Here is a 21,282-nt window from a genome sequence, read left to right as displayed (position 1 = left end):
GTAGGTTGAGGTGTCATTCAATTAAAATTAATACTTAATATAGATTAATAAATGTGTCACAGGGTGGAATATATTTCAATCAAAAAGTCAGCAAATATGTCAGTACATTTAAAAATGTGAACTACTGCTTTAAAACTTTTTCACCAACATGCTGTAATTCCAAATGGTACAGATGCCACGGGTCAGATTGCTATATATGCTATCAAGTCTCTCCTTACTGGGAATGAAAACATCCCTTGTCTGCTGATTCAATTAGAAATTTAAGGTACCCAGTTCTCTTAGCAGTGCTCACTGTGGTTTTAGTTCCAGTGTCTTGAACACTCATACGTCTGGGAGATTCTGTAAGATCTGTCTCAAGGAAGCACAGGCTACCATGTGGGCTTCTGAAGGAAGATTAGCAAGTGACTGAATCAGCTTCTTGACTATCATCTTCAAACACTGGTGGGCAGCATTCAAATCTCTGTCAAACTGCTGTCCTTCACTCTGTAGAGCCAGATGACTACAGATGTTCCTAAACTCAACACTGCCCTGCAGTGAAGAGCAAACACAAACAAGCAATGAGCGAGGCTGTGGAGGACATTTGTTGTGCTTTGTGTACCCAAGTTTCCATTCCTGTCCTTTCTGATGTCAGGATCTTGATTTTTCTCTCAGAGAACTGCTCTCCTCCATTCTCAGTCTATGTGGTTTGACCAAAGCTGACCCCACTCCACAACTCCAGGGACCAGGCCAATCAGAGCCATCATCTCTCAGCCACTTAGATTGGCCAGGGATGGACAGATCACGTAAGGCAGGCCGATAAGCCACATCTCAGGATATTTGCTAGACTGGGAAAGAGAAGCTCTGTTTAACTGGGGCTGTTGGAAAACATCTCACCACCATAAGGAGAGAATCCAAATTAAAGTGAAGCCAACACAGAAAAAAAGTAGAACCCAGCGATTGAAAGAGACTGATTCTAATTACACTTTCTGAGCATGTCAATCTAGCTGTACTTAAACAATAAATCCCAGGATTTTTTAGTTCTCTGAATCAATAAATATTTCTTTTTACTTAAGCCATTTGGAACTGAATTTCTCTTATTTGTCCCTAGAAGAGCTTTGATGAATACACAAATAAACTCTGTTCCTGTTACTCCATACTCACTGTCTTCAAGATTCCAGTACAAGATTTGGTATTTAATGAACATAGTCCCAATAAATTTCCAATGCAAATTTGGAAAGAATAGTTCACAGACAGTTTTAAAGAATGAGCTAATTAAATAGATTTTTAATCTGTAGATGTGTCATATTCTAAAATCCACTGCATGTAAATAGTACACTGAAATTATTCCACATCAGAGATAATGTTGAATATAAATTTCATTTTAAATACGGTTACCTCAAACAACAGAAGTTTGAATTGTACAGGTTCAATTATATGCAGATTTTTTCCAATAAATATTTACTACAGTACTGCGCTATTTGCAGTTGGTTGAATCCATGGATTTGGAACTCTGGATACAGAGGGCCAACTATAAAGTTATATGCAGATTTTTGACTCCATGGTGGGGTCAGCATCCAAAATTCTCCCACCCTTCAAGATTCCAATGTACATGAAAATGACCTCCCCCAGACTTTTGGTTCTAGCAACTTAGCACATGTAGTTTCCCCATAATTCCTCGCTACTAAATTCTAAATAATACAGAACAAACATCCTTTCTGAGTTTGCAAGAAAGTAACGGAAATCCCCAAGGGCCAGAAAAAAAAAAAGAAAAGTAGCTTACTTTAGCTGCCTGCCAATACCCATCAAGAAAAGAAAGTTGGTCTCTCTTGAGCTGGATTTCAGGTGGAAGGTGAAGTTGCACTATGAATGTGCAACCGTGGACCTATAGTACACACTAGTTCAAGTTTGTGGTTGTCCTCTATACCATATATATGTTTTTGGAACACGCTTGCAAAGAAATTAACTTAAATATTTGAACTGATCTGAAATATCCATGGACACATGGTAAAAGCAAACAAAAGCCTATTCCACAGGAACATGCCCACCACCCACGCCCCCGCAGCAGTCGTCCCATAAAGCACTGCTACGACAGACTCAGCATATGACATTTAAAGTGGGAGCCACCATGATATAGTAGATGCAATGCAGGGCAGGATTAAACTCCGAGGATTTCAGATATAAACTTATAAAATATATTCATAATGATTAAAGATATAAAAGAAGGAATCCGGGAAAAAATGTTTTAAGAAAAAACAGGCTTGAAAAAGAACTCAGTACCACTCCTAGAAACGACAGCTATCATGACAAATTAAAAACTCAATGGACAGTTTAAACATCTGAATAAATACACCTGAATAAATGCATCTGAAATGAGGATTAGTAAACTGGATAGTAATTTTGAAAAAATTCCCAGAATGCAAAATAAAAAGTGGAAGCCATGGGAAATAATAAATGAGACATTAAGAGACATGGATGAGAGAATAACAAAGTACAACAAATACATATCCAGGAGAGACAAGAAGGAGAATAGAGGGGAGGCAGTAGTCAAAGAGAATAACAGATAAAATTACCCCAAGTTGATTCAGAAAGTGAATCCTTAAGATTCAGGGAGATTTGAGCAGGAAAAGCTAAGTGAGATCCAAATCTATACTCATCAAGGTAAAACTACTCTTAAAAGCAACCAGAAAGGAAAACGACAGATAAGGTTCAGTCTGGATGACCAGACAGACAGCCAGCTTCTAAGCCACAACAATTGATGATAGAATAGAATAGTATAGAATAATATTTTCACTTAACTGTCAACCAAGATTTTTTTAATCCCCCTAAACTACCATTTAAACATCAGGGCAGCTCCCTGGTGGTCTAGTGGCTAGGATTCGGCGCTTTCACCATTTAAACACCAGGGCAAAGTAAATATACCACAAGAAGAAACTACCACAAACAGACCCTCACTGTCAGATCTTCTTAAAGATATAATTCAGAAAGAGAAAATTCAACTCAGAAAGAAAGAGATGTAAGAAGTTACAGTAAGGAAAGAAACTTAAAAACATGGAGTAAATCTAAAGATTTGATTATTCAAAACAAAAATTATAACTAACGTGGGGTTTACAAAAGCAAGATGGTTCCAAAGTGCTGAGGAGCAGTAGCCTGTGGGATGCAGTGGCATTCTGAGGCCCTGTATCATTCAAGACAAAGGTGGCGAAACTGACAAAGTTTCAGGCTTGTTAAGTATTCACAAGTGAGAAAGTACGCGAGTGAGAAATGTAATGACCATCATTAAAAACAGAGAAATAATACATAAAACTTCAAAATCAGCAGAGGGAAATGTTTATCAAAACTTTTTTGATCCTACTGATAGAAGGTAAAAACAGAGAAATAAAGATTCAAACACAAAGCAAGGTGAATAGAAAGCACCAAATCAGACACCTTTTGAAATACAGTGGTTATCAGGTTGGATTTTCAAAATCTATCTATATGCATGCTGCTTACAAGCAACACATTATAAACTAAAAACACCCAAAGATTGAAGGTAAACAGATACTCAGATATATCCCAAGCAAAGAGAAGCCAAAATAAACCCCCCCAAAATCATTATTTGGGACAAAATAAACTGCAATTAATAACAGGCACTATTGCACAAGAAAATCTAACAGTTTTGTACTTGCGTGTGTCTAACATGGTAACCTCAATTTATATTCAATCCACAGACATAAAGACTGATTTTAACCCATCTTTTTCAGAAACTGTTCAAACAACAGGACGATCAGCCTAGAGAGAAAAGATAAAAATCTTTTCTAATCACAAGCTTGGTCTAATGGAGATAAGCAAATATACATTATTCTCAAACATCTATGGATTACTTACGAAAGATAACTTTTATTTTAATGCCACAAAGCAAATCTCAACTAACATCAAAAAGTCTATATCACACAAATCAATGAAAATAAATGAAAAATCAGTAATACAGATAACCTTGCCAAAACATGTATGACTTAAAAATCTACTTTGAAATAATTCATGGGTCAGTGAAAAACTAACTGAAATTTTAAAATGCTCTATACTGAACAGTTATGGAAATACTATATCACAATTTGTGAGACATAGTTACCTAAATGCTTGTATAAGGAAAGAATAATCACTGAAAATCCATGAGCTAAGAATTGAACTCAGTAAACTAGGAAAAGAAGAACAGATAATGCAAAAGAAAACAAAAAGAAAAATAAAGAGTTGAACCCAAGTTTGACGAGGAACTAGTTTTTCTTTCTAATTCTGTATAGAAAGAGAAGCTATTCTTCTCCCTAATAAAAACTCTTGTCATTTGGGTGAGACGGACCTGGTGAGATGGAAAAGTGTTTATTTATTAGAAAAACATCCTCCAAGAAACAAAACAAACATCCATTTGTTCAATTCAGCAAACAACGGCGGGACCCAGTGTGGCTAACATGCAAATAGTCCCCTACTCGAATATTCACAGGCTACCATCCTTCTTGGTTTTTTCCCTCTTTAAAGCATTCTTGCTTCCCTGCTTTTGTGTGTTGTTCATTTCTGCTCAGAGGGTATCAAGAGGCTACTTAAATAATCTATCCCACGGTTTATGGGGTAACCTATATTGCTGGAGCATGTTGCTTGGGAATGAGAAAGTAAGGGAAAAAATGACTCTGGACTACTTTCCCAAGATCCACATCAAGTGGAGTTGTCTGCTTGCTTTATAGAAGTAATCCAACTCTAAGTACAAAGTGGAAGGATCAAAGACAACATGCAAAAGGAAATTTAAAATAGAAGGAACCACTGAAATGTGTGCTGACGTGTGCCTATTAGCCGGTCTGCAAAGGCATTCATCACCCAAAGAAGATTAAAATGCCTTTAAAAATACATTTGTGGGCCTAAATTCTGAAGGCAATTTCACATTTGCTGTAAAGAATCAAAGAAGATATCTTTTGGGGAAGTTATACATACAATAAAATTCCACTGCTGGACTGTACTGGTCCCTGAGGCCCTGGGTAAACTTCAGATCTCTGGCGAGCTTTGCAAAGTCTCTTTATTTTACTATTTTAGTACAGTATTTCCATTTAATCCTTTCTCAAATATATTAACAGTCAAAGAAAACAAATTAATAGGAATAGGCTTTCCATGGGACTCTTAAGCCAAGGAAGGGAAAAATAAAACAGGTGGTTGCTTCTCTTCCTTTCTGGAAGGTCTGAAAGCCAACTATGGATCCAAAAATCAAGGTCTTCAACCCAGCCTCTACTGATTCTGCTGCAGAAGGTAGGGGCCACCAGTGACAGCCTGAAGGCGACAGCATGTTAAATGGCTCATGGGCTTTCGGTAGAAACTCACATGATCAATATTGGTGATGATTTCACTTACGGTGCTTTCCATTCAATAACAGGGTGTATCCTCCCAGCAGCTTTTATTTAGCAAGTCCCAGATACTTCCAGAAATGATGTAATATCCTACATGGTGCTTTGAGCCCTTTGCCAGAATTAGAACATGATGGTGGCTGAGCAATCTAAAATCAGGTTTTGGGGCTTTTAAAGCCTTGAGTAATCTCAGACTTTGGATATGAAATGTATTGAGTGCTACAGTGGTCCAAATCGATGGCCAACTTTTATATTTTAGAGTGAGTTGAGATAACTACCCATGACTCGACTAATCTATTGGGATAATGGCCTTGGCCTATTTGATTCAATTAATAAATCAGTTAAATTTATTTCAAATGTGTATCAAGTCTCCGCTACATGACTGACTACACTGAATAAAAGGCAATAAGACACGGTACCTGATCGCTAAAGAGCTTATAACTTAGGCGTGGAAAATGAGACACATACAGCATATCTCCAAATGACATGTGAAGAAGGCTATGGTAAAACACAAAAACCCAATCCTAAAGAAGAACAGGCATTTAAAGACTCATAGTCTGAGCCCTGCTCAGAGTTCATACAGATTTTGTTCAGGTGGGTGAATACATAAAGAAAATGTGGTCTATACATGCAATGGAATACTATTCAGCCTTAAAAAGAAAGAAAATTCTGACACATGCTACAACATGGATGAACCTTAAGGACATCTTAAGTGAGTGAAAACAGGCTAGTCACAAAAGGACAGAGACTCTGTGATTCTCCATATATGCAGCACCTAGAGTATTTAAACTCATAGAAAAAAAACTAGAATGGTGGTTTCCAGGGGCTGGAGGGAGGGGGAAAAATGAGGATTTTTGTTTGTTTAATGGGTATAGAGTTTCCAGATTTGCAAGATGAAAAAGTTAGGGAGATTATTTGCACAGAAATGTGAATGTACTTAACATTACTGAACTATACCCTTAAAGTAGTAAGTTTTGTTTTGCATTTTTTACCATAAAAAAAGGGATGGTTGAGACCATCAGATTACTGCCAGCTTTATAGGAGGGAAAGGAAATTTGGATGAGGCATCAGAGAAGTAGTAGGTGAGAAGCTGCTGTAAGAGACGCGGTGTTGGCAAAAGCAGTATTTGACTCATGGGGAAAAGAGACGGATTTACAATTAGAATGAATGATACCAGCAAAGGCATGGAGACAAGTAGGGACAGGGACTGGAGGAGATCAGTCTGAAAAGAAAAGAGCCTCATGTTGCATATCAGGATAAGCTAGTGCAGAAAGCCTTGAATGCCACAGTAAAGTCTGTGGAACTTCTGAGCAAGGGAGGAACTCGGCAAACCAGTGTTGAAGAACACGCATCTGGCCTAGGCACCATTCTCCCGTGAATGGGAGATAGAAAGAAAGGTGGCTTGCAGAGATTAAATGATGTCCCTAAATTGCACAGCAGTAAGTGGCAGAGCCGGAGTGAACCTCTCTTCCAAAACTCAAATGCTCATCAAAGATCCACCCCAAATCAGGAACCGGGCCAGGTGCCAGGATGACACAGAGAGAGCAGAGCTCGCCGTCCAGTGCAGGAGACAGACTAGCAACAGGGAGTACCGAGCTGTAGATGACGCAGTGGGGTGAACGCGGACAACCATGGGAGCAAGCAGAGAGGCACCCAACTAGCTTTGGGGGTGAAACAAAAATGTCTACATGTGAATTGTTTCATGTTTCTCTTTGACTATATTCATGCTGTTTTTCTTAAGTCTAACGAAATGTTATGAAGCTCAAATTGGCAATGGTCACATCCAAATTGAAGACTCTTCTCTTGGTCCATCCCTCTTCAGTGCAGCATTTGAGAGGGCTTGGCGATCTGGAAGAGATTCAAGGCACGGAACCTTCTACACCCCATGTAACGACAGCCCCTAGCTAATCAGGGACCTCCTAGATGGAGCTCTCCCTTCCTCCGCTCTGTTCTCTCCTACTCAGTGTAACGGAGGTCACTTACAAAATCCACCCCACTTGCACCCTTGTGCACTGTGTGTTGTGTTTCTTAGCAATGTGCACATCTGGAATCCCTGAACAACTGAAAATGCACCTGCAAAGTCCGAAAAGGGAAGAAAAGTTAAGCCTGTTTTTAGCTTCTTTTTGAAAATAAACACTTCCATGAAAACTGAAGGCTTGAAAGCAAAAAGAATCTGGCAGCGGGAGTCAGTTTCAAAGCTTTGTTTTCTGAAACCAACATGAATGGATAATAAAGTCAAAAATACAATATGGCTTTATAGGCTCTAAAATGCAGATACCTTTTAAACAATAAACAAAGTTTTTGGTTTTTTTCCTGCAACGTCACTTTAAAGTCACTTCTAGATCTACACAAACTATCAATCAGTTCATATTCCTTTCACTGCTGGCCTTACAATAACTTAGTATTTTCCAAAAGTTATGTCTTGAGCTATATTCTCTTACAATGGCCTCCACAAACTTGCCTCTTCTCACATTTTTCCCTCTCACTCTCCCTGAATGCCTAACACCGTCTACAAAGAGTATTAACGAAAGAAAGAGTTTTTCCCCAGCTTTCTATGATGAAGCCTGACCTTAAGGAACTTCAGCCTGGCCAGCAGACCACTCTCCACTAAAGCTGCCCAGGGCTGGGCACTACAGGGGAACACAAATCCCCTCCCTAGACCCATCACAACCCTCCACACTGGATGTGTACATAAAATGGCGTTGTGTTTCTCTGTTTTAGAGGGATATTGTAAAAACCATATTATCAGGAATGGCATATGACAGATTGGCCCAACTTTACTTCATTCATCAACATCTGGCTTTGAACGACAAATTCACAGGGCCCAGAGCAGTCACCAGTTATCTAAACTCAATATCAATCTCAAATAGATATGCAACCATGTATTAATAAAACACCCAATGAAGAAGCACAGTATTTGCAAGTAACTAAAAAGTCTATTGTCCACAGGAAATTAAACATTTTTCTTTGTGGTGTACCCGTGTAAACGCTCACAAGTAGTAACTCACGTTCCTTATGCACTTGGCTTTGGGTACAGTACCATTTCCATTAGGAATGTCCAGTGAAAAGCACTTTGTGATGGATACAAGCACTCAATTCAGGTACACTCACAAGGCGAACTCCCAAATTATAAAACAAAGCACAACAGCATTTCCACCAAGACGTTAAACATTTTAGGACCTTCCTGCAATATCTTTCCCCAAATGTTCATTTCAGAAAGCTTATATATACTGGTTTTCATATCATTCACCTTACAAGGAATGACTAAACTATAATTAAGCTACTTCTAAAGCAGTCACTGTGCCTTTGCCTAACATAAAAGAACAATTTTGCCCCAAATAAAGAGCAACCCACTGGCTGTAGCTACTAATAATATAACCGTGATAACTTATTTGTTCAACACAATATTAGTAATTCTTAAAGACAAAATTCCCAAATTTGCAGAAACTGGCTTCACTAACTAATGTTGTTGGGGTTGTGGGAGGGAGAAGCACTCAGCATCAGTGTCGTCCTCGGAGTAACGTGATGTTCACACGTGCAATTTGCAAGAGCCTTGGCAATGACTGTGAAGCCAAAACCAGCGGTTTTACAACTGCTGCTCTTGCTCTGTAGAATGAGAAAACCAGCACAGACTACTGAACATGATGGAATTATTGGTACCAGAATTAGCTAACTGAAATGGGTGAGCTCACTAGCAAGTTTTATCTGCAATGGCAAGAAAGTTCTTCTCTCTCCTAAAGTTGGCATCGGCCATAGTTTCCATGAAACTTACTTCAGAACAGAACTCTTGGAAACTAGAGATGTTTTTAACTATCAAAGGAAGACAAAACCCAATCTGAGTGACTTCATGATTGGCTTAGTTAATGGTCTCTATGGCAGTTGTTCATTTTTAACCTTTTTTAAAATCCTACACTTGCTTCCTTCTGATGTTCTGCACATTTCCCTGCTCCCTTTGGGTGACAAATATTAAAGCATCTTTGCTAGTGTTACTAGTTTGATAATAATTTCCTACATTTACCTGGTGCTTTTTGTCACTATATAAGGTCACTATCACTTAAGGAGACACAGATCACCCATGTTAAGGACTGAACTGTGTTCTGCCAAAATTCCTAGGTTGAAAACGTAATGTGCAATTTGACTGTATTTGGAGATAGGACCTTGAGGGAGGTGATTAAAGTTAAATTAGGTCATTAGGGTGGGGCCCTAATCCAATAGGATTGGTGTCCTTACAAGATAAGGAAGACACATGCAAGATCTCTCTTTCCACGTACACAGAGGAAAGGCCATTGAGGACACAGTGAGACAGTGGCAGTTTATAAGGCAGGAAGAGAGCCCTTACCAGAAACCAGATTTGCTTTTGGACTTCCTAGCCTCCAGAACAGTGAGAAAATAAATGTCTGTCGTTTAAGTCACCCAGCCTGTGGCATTTTGCTATGGCAACCCAAGCTGACTAAGATACTCCGTCTACAACTTGACTGTTACAGCCCTAACAGACTGCAGTGCATGGGCTGCCCTGTTAACTGTGCCCTGTCACTGTGCACTCTCATGTACTTTATCTCAGTGTGATGTTCACAATACCCTATGAGCTAGCACTGTGATTGGTAGAAAGAGTCAGACAAAACTGTTTGAATCATGGGCCACTACTTCCCAACAGCGAGATCTTCAGCAAAGTTCTAAATGTTTAGGACAAAAAGTCAAGTAGAGAGGGTTAAAAAGATTACCAAGGAGAAGTGGCAGCTACACTAACCTCAAGTGGCATGATTTGTAATGCAGAGCAGAGGGCACCACTGCTACTGAGCTGGGTCAGGCCTTCTGACCTGACTTTGCCTCTGTGATTTATCGGGGTCCTTGCCTCACTCAGTTCAATAGCTGTCTTCTGGCTGCAAGACAATCCGAAGTCCTTAGCATGACCCGGAGGCCTTTTGCCACCTGACCCCACTCCAGCATCTTTTTTTTTTTTGCCTTCTACCATACTGAACTAATTTTAGTTTCCTCCAAGCTCCAGGCCCTTTCATTGCTTCTAGGCCTTCAGTCCCACGGTTCCTCTGAGATGCTTTTTCCCTTTAATGCCTGGAGAGCAAACATTCTTTTTTAAAAGGTTACCTCCTCCAAGAAGCCTTCCAGGATCACCTAAAGTAAAACTGCTCACTCGTCTCTCCTTTTGACAAACTACCTGAGCCTTGTATATTTTCCTAAGATCACATAGCCTTTCATATTTCATCAGTTCTAAAATGCGCATTTTTCACATTTCAAAAATCTCTGACATTAGGATGTATCTTAGACCAATAGTGTCAGTTTAATTGGTAGGATTTTTTATTTCTTGTTGGTACAAAAATGGTGCATCTTATACTCAAGATCATTGATGAAATGCAGCTTCATTTTTTCTTTTTACCTTTTTAAGGTGAGTGAAGCAGTGCTCCACATCTGGAGGTGATTTTGTTTCCCCTCCCACCACACACATTTATCAATTTTTGGTTGTACAAATTGGTAGGGAGGGTATGCTGCTGGCATCTACTGGATGGAGGCCACAGAAGCCACTAAACATCCTATAATGCACAGGACAACCCCCCTACAACAATCATCCAATCCAAAATGTCAACAGTGTGGAGGCTGAGAAACCCTAATGTATGTAGAGTAACAATATCTATTTGGCTGTATGCTATGCTTTATTATGTTTGATTGTAAATTAATCTTTTACAATATTTAGTGCAACCTAATATATAGCAATTTTTTCCAAACTTTGGCTTTTGGAGGAAGCATAGCAACTCTTGAGAAATGCTCTAAGCTTTCTTCATTACCTCTCCTTCATTTCCTTCTGCCAGAGTCCCCAGGGGAATGAATGAAGCAAAGCTCCAGATCGAAATGGGAAAGCTGGAAGATCTCAGAGAGAGTTGCGACCTTAAGCCAATCAGGTTAGTTGATGGCACGGCCAAGACTGGATCCCACACCCCCGGACTTCCGTGATCCCACTCAGCCTGGGAGGCAGCGGCTCTGCTCCCTGGCTAAAGCGGCTAACACAGTTTGGTACCCTAAGAGGAAACTGTGCCCTACAAGTATGAGCTGCGTGCCTTAGCAGGAGTTTAGCATGAGTATTCACGCTTCAACACCCGGAACCCACCCGCTTTCATGCTACTTTATGAGAATTTAGGTTGACTCTTTAAGACCCCAGAGCTCTATGGGGAATTGGATTTATGCAAAAATAACTGCAATTCATAAGTGTGAAAGAACTTTAAATAAATGTAGGTGATTTTCATCATACAAAAGGCAGAGAGGACTTAATATGTATATTTAAGACTCTAGAGGAACTGTTATTAACTTGGAAGGGCAGTTAGGGGAGCCATCCTCCATCCCTAGAAGTTGCACGTGTACAAACGGCCTTCAGCTGGAGCAGGAAGCTGATTTGTGTGACAGAGGAAGGAGTTCCAGAGGAAGGTTTTGGCGAGGCCTTTCTGCATTTCTGTTCTGCAGTCAGGTGGGCCCCAGGTGGACTGAGTTCCCTGCCCCAAGTGCCGAATCCCTGTAGTGTCACCTCCCTTCTTCCCTCTTCCGGGGTGCGGGGTGCTGAATCTCTGGGGAAAGCTTCACTTTGGAACCTTCGGCTCAGCCACCCCTCTGTCCTGGCTGGCTGCCCGGCTCTGTGGAGATCCTAAGCCACGGAGGGGCAGACTCACCTTCTAGTGGATGGGGAAGGACCGCTCCTGCTGGAGGGGGCCCAGCAGCGTCCGCTCCACGTTGACCAGCTTCGAGGTCGAGTCCACCACGCGGGCCAGCGTGCTGCGCACCGCCATCCGGGCCAGGGTGCAGGGCCTGCGACCCCCTGGTAAGGGCAGCAGTTCCATGCCTCCCTTGACGCCTAGCACCACTTCCACCTCGGGGGAGCTCGCCTGCGCCCCAGACTCCGGATTCTTGGCGCCCCTGCCTCCATCCCCCTCTTCTCGCCCTGACCCCTGCCCGGCCACCTGCTGGCCTGAGTGACGCGCTGGGGCGGTGGATACGTGGTCCAAGTCGCGCGGACATCCTGGAGTGCCTGGACCGTCCCCCCAGCCCCACTCCGGCTGCAGCAGCTGCAGGGTATGCAAAGCCACCATTTGGTGGCTGATGGAGGCCACTAAGGGCGCGGGGCTAGCCATTGCCTCCACCAGCGCACGGGGCGTTCCGCGGGCAGGTGCAGCAGCGGCAAGCGAGGGAAGTGTGGGCGTTTGGGGTTGCCAGGGTCACATTTCCTAGCCCTCGGCTCCTCGACCTCCTGGCTTCTCGTCGTGTGGGGCCGGCCCCACCCCCGGCCTGCAGTCAGTGACCTGTGCTGGCCCCTGCATTTCCTTCAGGTCTGAATGGGCTTGTTCCATCTCAAGGCAGCCTGAAACGCTGCTGCCCGTTGAAAATCAGCCAAATGCTGAGCGCTGGATCTTCCTCCTCTCCAGGGCTTTGCAGGGAAAATGTGCAGCTTTGTGCAGATGCATCTATCTGCAAGGATACGCAGCCGCCATACCCTCTGAGATGCCTGTCAGTGACCATTCACACCTCGGGGGCTAGGGACGCGGGGTGGGGGTGGAGGTGGGGGTCGGGGGCAGCACACATGGGTAAAAGATCCCCTAGGAAGTGAAAAGTGTGAGGAGAAAAGCTCACAAAAGGAAGGCTGTTGATTCTCCTCCCTCCCTTTACCAGCCCTTGGGGAATTTCAGGCACTTCTTGGAGTAGCCGTCAAGGCTTCTGTCCCCCACACAATAGAAGGGGACTTGTGTATCCTCTTTGTTTGCTCCAAGCCACATGTGGTGGGAGGGCCTGACTGCCAAAGCCAAAGTGAGGTCAAGACTCAGCCTTGGCGGCCTGCTTCTGAAGCGACTTGGGACGCAAGGGCCTGGCACTGCCCAGATGAGGAGCCTAAATGGTTTTTGTGAAACTCCCGAAGGACTTAGGCAGCAGAGTTTGAAGCTAAATCCTTTTACGAGCCATGAACCCAGGGACAGCTGTACAAATAGTTGCTGGTTTTAATTAAACCTAGCTTCACTACTTCCTTGACTTGGGAAAAGGGGGCTGGCAAATTTATGCTTTGATAGATTGAAAACTATTGGTGTGTGATTACACTTTAAAAAAAAAAAGTATTTGAGGGGAATGTTATGGAGGGCAGTCCCAGAGCAGCATGGTTTCCACTTTTTTCCTGCATGGGAAACCTTTTAGATAACCCACAACACCGCAGAGCAGAAGACAAGGGTGCGGGCCCATGGCAGACAAGTAGACACTAGCACACCCGGAGGATGGGATTTCATTCTTCCTTTAGAAGGGAGAGTCCACCCTTGGTGCTGTGCAGTAAGATCTGGTGAGGCCTTTGCATGGGAATGCTGCTCCAGTGAGTTTATTAGCCTAGAAGTGCGGTCATCAGAGATACGGGGCGGGATTTGAGGTCCTTCAAGGTCTCTTTAACTCTGGGATAATATGACCCAATATAATCCTCCCAACTCTCCAGTGAAGGTTTCTTCTCATTCTCAGTGTTCTCGCCTATGAAAACAGATCTCAATGCCAAGGTAAAGAAAACCTTTCTGAAACAAAAACGAGTATGTTCACACTAATTATAACTAAGTAAAAATGCATGTCTTTGCATTGACAGAGAGGAAATTACTTTGGAGGGAAGTAAATAGTGTCATGTTGATTAGATTCTCTTGATGACGTTACCTAAGTTCATAATGAAAAAGAGAGAAATTATTCTTTATGTGTGTGTATGTGTTTTTTTTTTTTTAGTCCTCAAACACTGAAATACATTAGGTTCAGCAGAAACTAACTGAGAATAGGGAAAACTAACCCCTAATTTTCACAGAGCATGTCAGATCTCAAGGGGTGCTCCTCTTTCCAGATACGCAGGAAATCCTAGTGGGCCAACACTTCCACTATCAAATGACTGACTGCAAAAGCTTCTTGACAGATGGAATTCCAGCCAACTGCAGAATTGAAATCACTAGATGCAGGCTGACCTGAGGCCTCACTGTGCTACATACCAGGCTAACTCTGAGAGCCATGAGACCAACTAGACTGCAGGAGGTAAGAGAGAAGGGGGCCTGTGGGATGGCACGTGAGGCTCTTCAATAGCTGCTTCGGTTTTCTAGTATCCTTTAGAGAGCACTAGATTGTGCAGCAACTCAAGGCTTTGCCTGTCCTTTGTCATGACCTTGAAGTGGCTGATGTTCCAAAGCTGGAGACATGAGGCCCTAACTAAGGAAAAGTATTCATAGACTATTGAGATGAGTCAATAACATAGCAGATGTACCTTTGATCTGAAACACCTCCAAAGCTACATATGCTGGGCTACCAGACCAAGTGACGAATTACACGGTCCCTATACTGACAGTTTGTGGCCCCTGGATAATAAAAGGCACATTCAAAAGGATGAAGTACTGGACACCTGATATTTTTGCTTCACAGTATCTATTTCACTATTTTATAAAAACCTACCCTAATTTCACAGTAGCTATTCCTTCTCCTCTGTGCTCAGTCCATGTCATCCAGTGGGATGAACCCATCCCACTGCGGAAGTGGACTGGAGCATCTAGGCTGAGGCCAGTCACACATCACATTCCCACTGTGAATGGTCAGGAATGAGCACATGACCCCACTAGAGCTAATGACATCATCTAGGAAACTGTCTGCTGAATGTACGGTGTGAGAGAAAATAATGGACCTAGAAGAAAGTGTAGAGCAAAGATGAAATGGCAAAAAAGATGAATTTCTTCTTAACAAGAAAACTTCACATAAAATAGAATTAATCAATAAGAATAAGTTATTGTCTCAGATCTTGAGGTAGGATGGCTCCAGGGTTGGTTAATCTTCGGGAGTGTCAGTTTCCAGGAGGGCTTCTCTTTCCAGAAACACTTCATGAGTATAAACCTCCTGCTGTCGGATGGCTGACTGCAGTGACCCCTTGTGGATGTGAAACTGAGACGATGTAAGTTCTAGAGCTTCTGCAGCCATCTTATGAGTCTGAGGGAAGAGCTTGCCTAAGAATGAGCCGACACTAGAGAAAGAAAAGCGAAGAGATCTATAGAGAGATGCCAGTGGTCACGTAGCACCATCTGAGCCTCATGTTGTGCTGCATAAGAAGACAGCCCCATCTCTGAGCTTTTCAGTTATACAAACCACTAAAATCTCTTTTTGTTTGAGTTTGGTTTAGGTTGACTTTACTGCCTCTTTGAGCAGAAAGTCACAACTGAAGCAAACTGCTTGACATATGTTATAGGACAGATGAGTTAGTGGAGTGACCCTGTGGTTCAGTGCCCCTCGGGCAAAACACTGCTAAAAGGTCCCTTCAACCATTTCCAACAATGCTCCTGTTCCTTACATCATCTTTCTACTATTTCAACAGCTATGAGAAAAGATCTGTGAGCAACTCTGGCTATTCCTAAAGACTGACGGGGTCATTAGAAAATGACCAACAGAGACATTCCTGATGCTGAGTGATGTGGGATGGAAAAGAGAAGAGGATAGAAAACTCAGTAAAGTGAGAAACAATTGTCTACCTGTTAATAGACGAGGCAGAGTGTTGCTAGGTTAACAAGGATTCTGGTGCTTCTATTAATCCAAAGGTTGTTTTCCTACATGAGCAGAAGATATGAACCCCGACATGGAATTGTGAAGAAGCCGGGCACAGTGAGAACAGAAGGGAGCTGGAAGGAGGTGCAGCTATGTGGAGCCTTTCTCAAAGGCCTTGGCAGAGCCCACATACATTTGAGCCCTCTTTATATACTTTGGCACTTTTCTTCAAAAGGGATCCAAGAAAATTCCAGAAATGGAGCCGTTAACCTTCAACACACCCTGGTGAAGTTCATAGGTAGGGGCAAAACAAAATATGTCCAAAGAGACCAAAGAGTTATTATTCTTGAATGAAAATTATTATTGAGGAGAAGCAGATGCTGAAGAGATATACCAAGATATGAAAATGTACTGTAAAAGAGAAAACAATGGAACTAGGGAAAAATGGAAGCCCAAAAAAGAAACAGCAAAAAAGATCAAATTCCCTTTTTAAACACACAATTGTAATGTTTGAATATGCCAAGTCATAAAAATGCACATGCAATTCTAACTTTGGCCTAAACATTTGATTTTCAGAAAAAAAAATGCAGTCCTGCCACGAAACCTCTGAATTGCCAAAAACAATTGTTTACATAGGGCAATGTGTTTTCAGGCCATCATACATGCGTTGCCTGCCCAGACTCTGTTAAGCTGGTGAAGCTAAGTGAAGCCTAATAAAACTAAGTGTAGAAAAATAGGGAAGTCTAGTAAAGGGAGGAAAAAGAAAAGTTAAAAACGTTGAACCCCACCTACTTGTGCTGACATAATCTGATGTGCAATTCACCTGCTCAATATAAAATGCAATTTTTTCTTAACATATGCTTCATTTTACTTGATTCTGTCTTAAAAATAAGTTTATTTCCAGGAAGAATTTTTGATGTTGGCAAAAAAAATCAAAAGTGAATTTTAAAAGAGTAGATACAATTTTTCCTAATTCTTGTAGCTCTGGTAGGTGATTTCATGCTTAAGAATGAGAGAATGGGTATGGGTTCTCATGCTGCCTACACATGATTTCAGCAGGACAGCCTTGCTGGGTTTCTCCCTTCATTTCCAATTATAAGATGTAACCCCTGGAGAATCCTTTCCCTCGGTTGGAAAATTTAAAAACTGCTTGAGTTCCTGCCCTGTTTCTGTTATATATGTAGATGTGGCTCATAATATTGAAATTAGGGGAGTAAAGGGTAATTGTAATAAAAACGGAGACAGGATAAATGTAGGAAGTGTTTAGATCCAACTAAATTCCAGGTTCTTTAATCCTAATGGAAAAAAAAAAAAAGTATCCACCCTCATCACTCTCTGTGATCACTCTGTATTTTCAAGTTCTGATACGTACCCTTTTAATGTGATGGGGGAAAAATGCTTGACTTGGATTGATGTATTTTTAAAAATTTACTCTTCCCTGTCCCTTTCCTTATATTCATCTTTACTGCCGTCTGCATTTTTTTTTCTCTAAGAGATTATCTACTCTTGTTCCCCAATGTCTTTTCTGTTGGGCTTTATGGTTGAACGACATTGGGGTTTTATCCACCCTCTTATTTCCTCCTTTCTCCCTTCTGTTTTCCCAGTAATTCTTTTCCTATGGTAATTATAATGAAAAAAGAGAGTGGAGAGGAGGGTTTGGGGGCACATGGATTTTTCCCTTTAGCTTTTGCTACAATATCACTATGCCTGTGTTTCCATGAAGTCAAAACTTCACACTGGAAGATTCAATACTCCAACTCCTAAATCCTGAGTGTGGCAAGGGAGAACTAAACCAGTTTTGAGAACTGGATTAGTGCCTTCCCACAGTGGCTCTCTGTGCTAGGGAAACAAGAGAGGCCAACAGTGCTGCTTGCTTTATTTGTTAGGTCATTTCAATCATTTCGTTTCAAAATATTATTGAGGTGGTCAGAAAAGTTGAAATAAGGTAAAAACCATTTTAAAAATAAAGATCTGTTGAACATGATTGAAGTGACCCATTTTTTTTCTCTTGGAGGAAAAAAGTATAAAACACTTTAAAAGTTATGTTTACGTAATAATATGACATATACTTTAGCATAAAGGCAATATATTTTTTAATTCTCATCATCTGGTTCTCTCACTGCTCACTGTTAATTAGCAAGTAGGTTCTTATAGATGCTAATCTGACCATAAAACTCGAATGTTCCATAGAACTGATCAAATTTCAAGCATTTGTTCAAAACAATTGTATGTAAATTTAATTTGGTCTGTACCTCCCATTTGAAAATTAAAACCACATTCAATAGGATCTTTGATACCTCTGTTCAAATATCTAAGCTTTCTCAAAAGCTTAAATTGTAGCCTTTGATGGATCATTGGTAGATAATAGTAGACAGTTTGTTAAAGAAGCATTAAAGGAATTCCTAGTGTCCTATTCATTTTAGCTAAGAATAAAATATAACGTTTAAGTGAATGTTAATTTTACACAATGCTTTTTAACAGTGCCTTACGATTTCTAAAAAAGTTTAAGTGACAATTATTACAAAGCCAGGGTAGAATATAAAATATATATTATGAGTGAGAAGTATACCTTGAAATCTCTTATTTGTCACAATTTACACTATGTTTCAAATTAAAAGTTTTTTAACTGTCTTAAATTTCCATGCTAATGTTTTAAATTTCCAAATTTAACCCTCACAGGGGAAGCAATGTAGTATGGAAGGTAACAGGTTGGGCTCTTATGGATGATAGAAACATCTGCCTGGAGAATTCAAAAAAGTAAACTGAAAAATTCTAAGAAGAAATGAGAATTTACAGATAAATACAGCCAACATACAAAAACATTAGCTTTCATATGTGCCAAAATAACTGATTAGAAATGTCAGAGAAAAAATGGTCCAATTCATGATGATAACAAACCTACAAAATAACTGGAAATCTACTAAACATAAACATTTTCAAGACTTCTGAAAAAACTACATGTAAAACAAAATTACTACAAACTATAAAAGAAGATCTAAATAAATGGGAGAAAATATGCCATTTCTGATCGAACAGTCCATATTTATAAAGCTATCAATTTTCTCTAAATTAACCTAGAAACCCAATGCAATCCCAATAAAACCTCAGTAGGATCTTTATGAAACTAAGCAAGCTCATTCCAAATCGATCTTTTCAAGCTGATCTAGAAGACAAAGGATCTAAATAGCCAAGAAATTTTTGAAATGTCTTTTAACCTTTCCATTCTTGAAAAGCTCTTCTCTCATGGCTTCTGCTACTTTTATCTGTGGAGGTTCTCCCAAATCTTTGATCAGTCCTTCCCAGTGTTTGTGTGATCTTTTTTCTCTTTGGCTCCTAAATGTCAGTCATCCTCTGGCTTCAGTCATTGGTCTTCCTGCCTCTCAGCTTCAATAATACAACATCTCAGAGAAGTCCTTCCTGAGGACTTCTGAACACCTGGTCTAAAACACGTGGTCATTTTCTTCTCTTCATAATATTTATTTTCTTTTTAGCACTAGAACTATCTGAAAATCTTATTTATTGACATGTTTACTTGTTTATTGTCTGTCCTCAGAGGTTCCTCCCCCCCGCCCCAGACTGTAACTTCAGAGACTGAAAGATCTTGCATCTCATTGCTTTTTCCCCAGTGCTGAATGACCAGTTTGATGAATGAATGATCTCTATACATTCTTCCTGAGCCATTCGTTTATTTCAAGCATTACTTACATCTTCATGATAGTACTTCCCACCAAGCAGTTAAGGAATATATAATAGCAATTCTATACAAATTTTTCTAGAAAATCAAAAAGTACAGATTACTTTCTAATACATTCTAATAGGCAAGTATTATCCTAATACAAAACCTGGAAAAGACAATACAGTGAAACTACAGACCCATATCCTTCAAAAACAAGCCCCTAAAATGCTAATAAAATTTTAAGAAATTAAATCCAACAGTATATTAAAATTGTAATACATCATGGCCAATTTAGGTTTATTCAGGAATGAACAGTTGATTTAATATTTGAAAATTGTTCAGTGAAACACACCATACTTACAGCCTAGAAAAGAAAAACTATATCATCTATCAATAGGTACAGAAAAGCATTTTACAAAATCCAGCATCTATTTCTGATAAAAACTTACACCAAACTAAGAATGAAAAGAAACTTGCCCAATCTAAAAAAAATGCATCCTTGGAAAACATACAGCTATACCATACAAATGGTAAAAGACTGAATGCTTTCCCCCTAAGATCCGGGACAAGGAAAGAATGTTCACTACCACCATTTCTATTCAACATTGTTCTAGGAGATTCTAGCCAGTAAGATAAGGCAAGAAAAATAAGCCAGGCATCCAGATTAGAAAGAAAAAAGTAGAACTATTTTTTTTTTCTGCATTCAACATGATTATCTATGTAGAAAATCCAATGGGAATCTATTTAAAAATCACTAGAACTAGCAAATATAGCATGCTTACAGGAGGTCAGTATTCAAAAATCAATTGTATTTCTATATGTTAGTAATAAACAATTAAAAATGAAACTTTAAAAAATGCCATTTATAACACATCAAAAAGCACGAAATAATTAGGGATATATTTGACAAAATATGTTTAATACTTGAATGCTGAGAATAATAAAAATCGCTAAAAGAAATTAATGATCAGAATGAATGGAGAGATATACCACATTCATTGATCAGAAGCATTAAATCTTAAGATGTCAGTTCTTCCTAAATGGATATACAGATTAAATATTATCTCATTCAAAGTTTTAACAGACTTTTTTGTATAAGTTGACAAGTTGACAATAAAATTCCTGTGAAAATGCAAACGCCTGAAATAGCCAAAACAACTCTGAAGAAGAACAAAGTTGATTTCAAGACTTTTTATAAGCCGCAGTAATCAAGACAGTGTGGTGTTGGTATAAGCAAAGCAAATAGATCAATAAAGCAGAATAGAGTCTAGACCACCCCCATATATATATGATTAATTGATTTTTGACAAAATTGCTAAGGCAATTAACTAGGGAAAAAATTATTTCAGCAAATGGTGCTGGAATACTTGCGAAAGATTTAGAATAGAGAATTATTCTGAAAAATAAGAATGGAACTAGAGAACTTACTATATGTATTAAAAAAAAAATATATATATATATATAGAGAGAGAGAGGGGTGGTTTTTGATAAAAATCAACCAATGGGGAAAAGGAATGTCTTTTTAATAAATGATGCTAGAAGAAACTAGATCTCCATATTTTAAAAATAAACTTCAATTCCCATGTTGCTCTGTAGAGGAAAATTAATTTAAGATGTGTCATAGCCTTAAATGTAAACAATCTATAATCATACAGCTTTTAGAAAAAAAAATAGATATTCTTAGACAAGATTCCACAAACACTAACAAACAATAGGAAAAATAATGACAGAATAGACTTCATCAAAATT

At 39.9% G+C, this 21,282-nt stretch overlaps 1 protein-coding gene across 1 annotated transcript; it reads right to left on the bottom strand.

Annotated features, from left to right (window-relative positions):
- Positions 1–219: 219 nt before the first annotated feature.
- DLEU7 (deleted in lymphocytic leukemia 7) lies at positions 220–12,469 on the bottom strand. The gene is given in 2 exon segments (XM_010951434.2): positions 220–528; positions 12,011–12,469. Coding segments are annotated over 2 exon segments (666 nt in total). The 3' UTR covers positions 220–321.
- Between the last annotated feature and the right edge of the window lie 8,813 nt (positions 12,470–21,282).

The sequence above is a fragment of the Camelus bactrianus genome, chromosome 14 (genome assembly GCF_048773025.1).
Source record: "Camelus bactrianus isolate YW-2024 breed Bactrian camel chromosome 14, ASM4877302v1, whole genome shotgun sequence".
NCBI classification, from domain to species: Eukaryota; Metazoa; Chordata; class Mammalia; order Artiodactyla; family Camelidae; genus Camelus; species Camelus bactrianus.
Note: the sequence above shows the minus strand (reverse complement) of the source record. Positions and strands in the feature narration are given on the sequence as shown.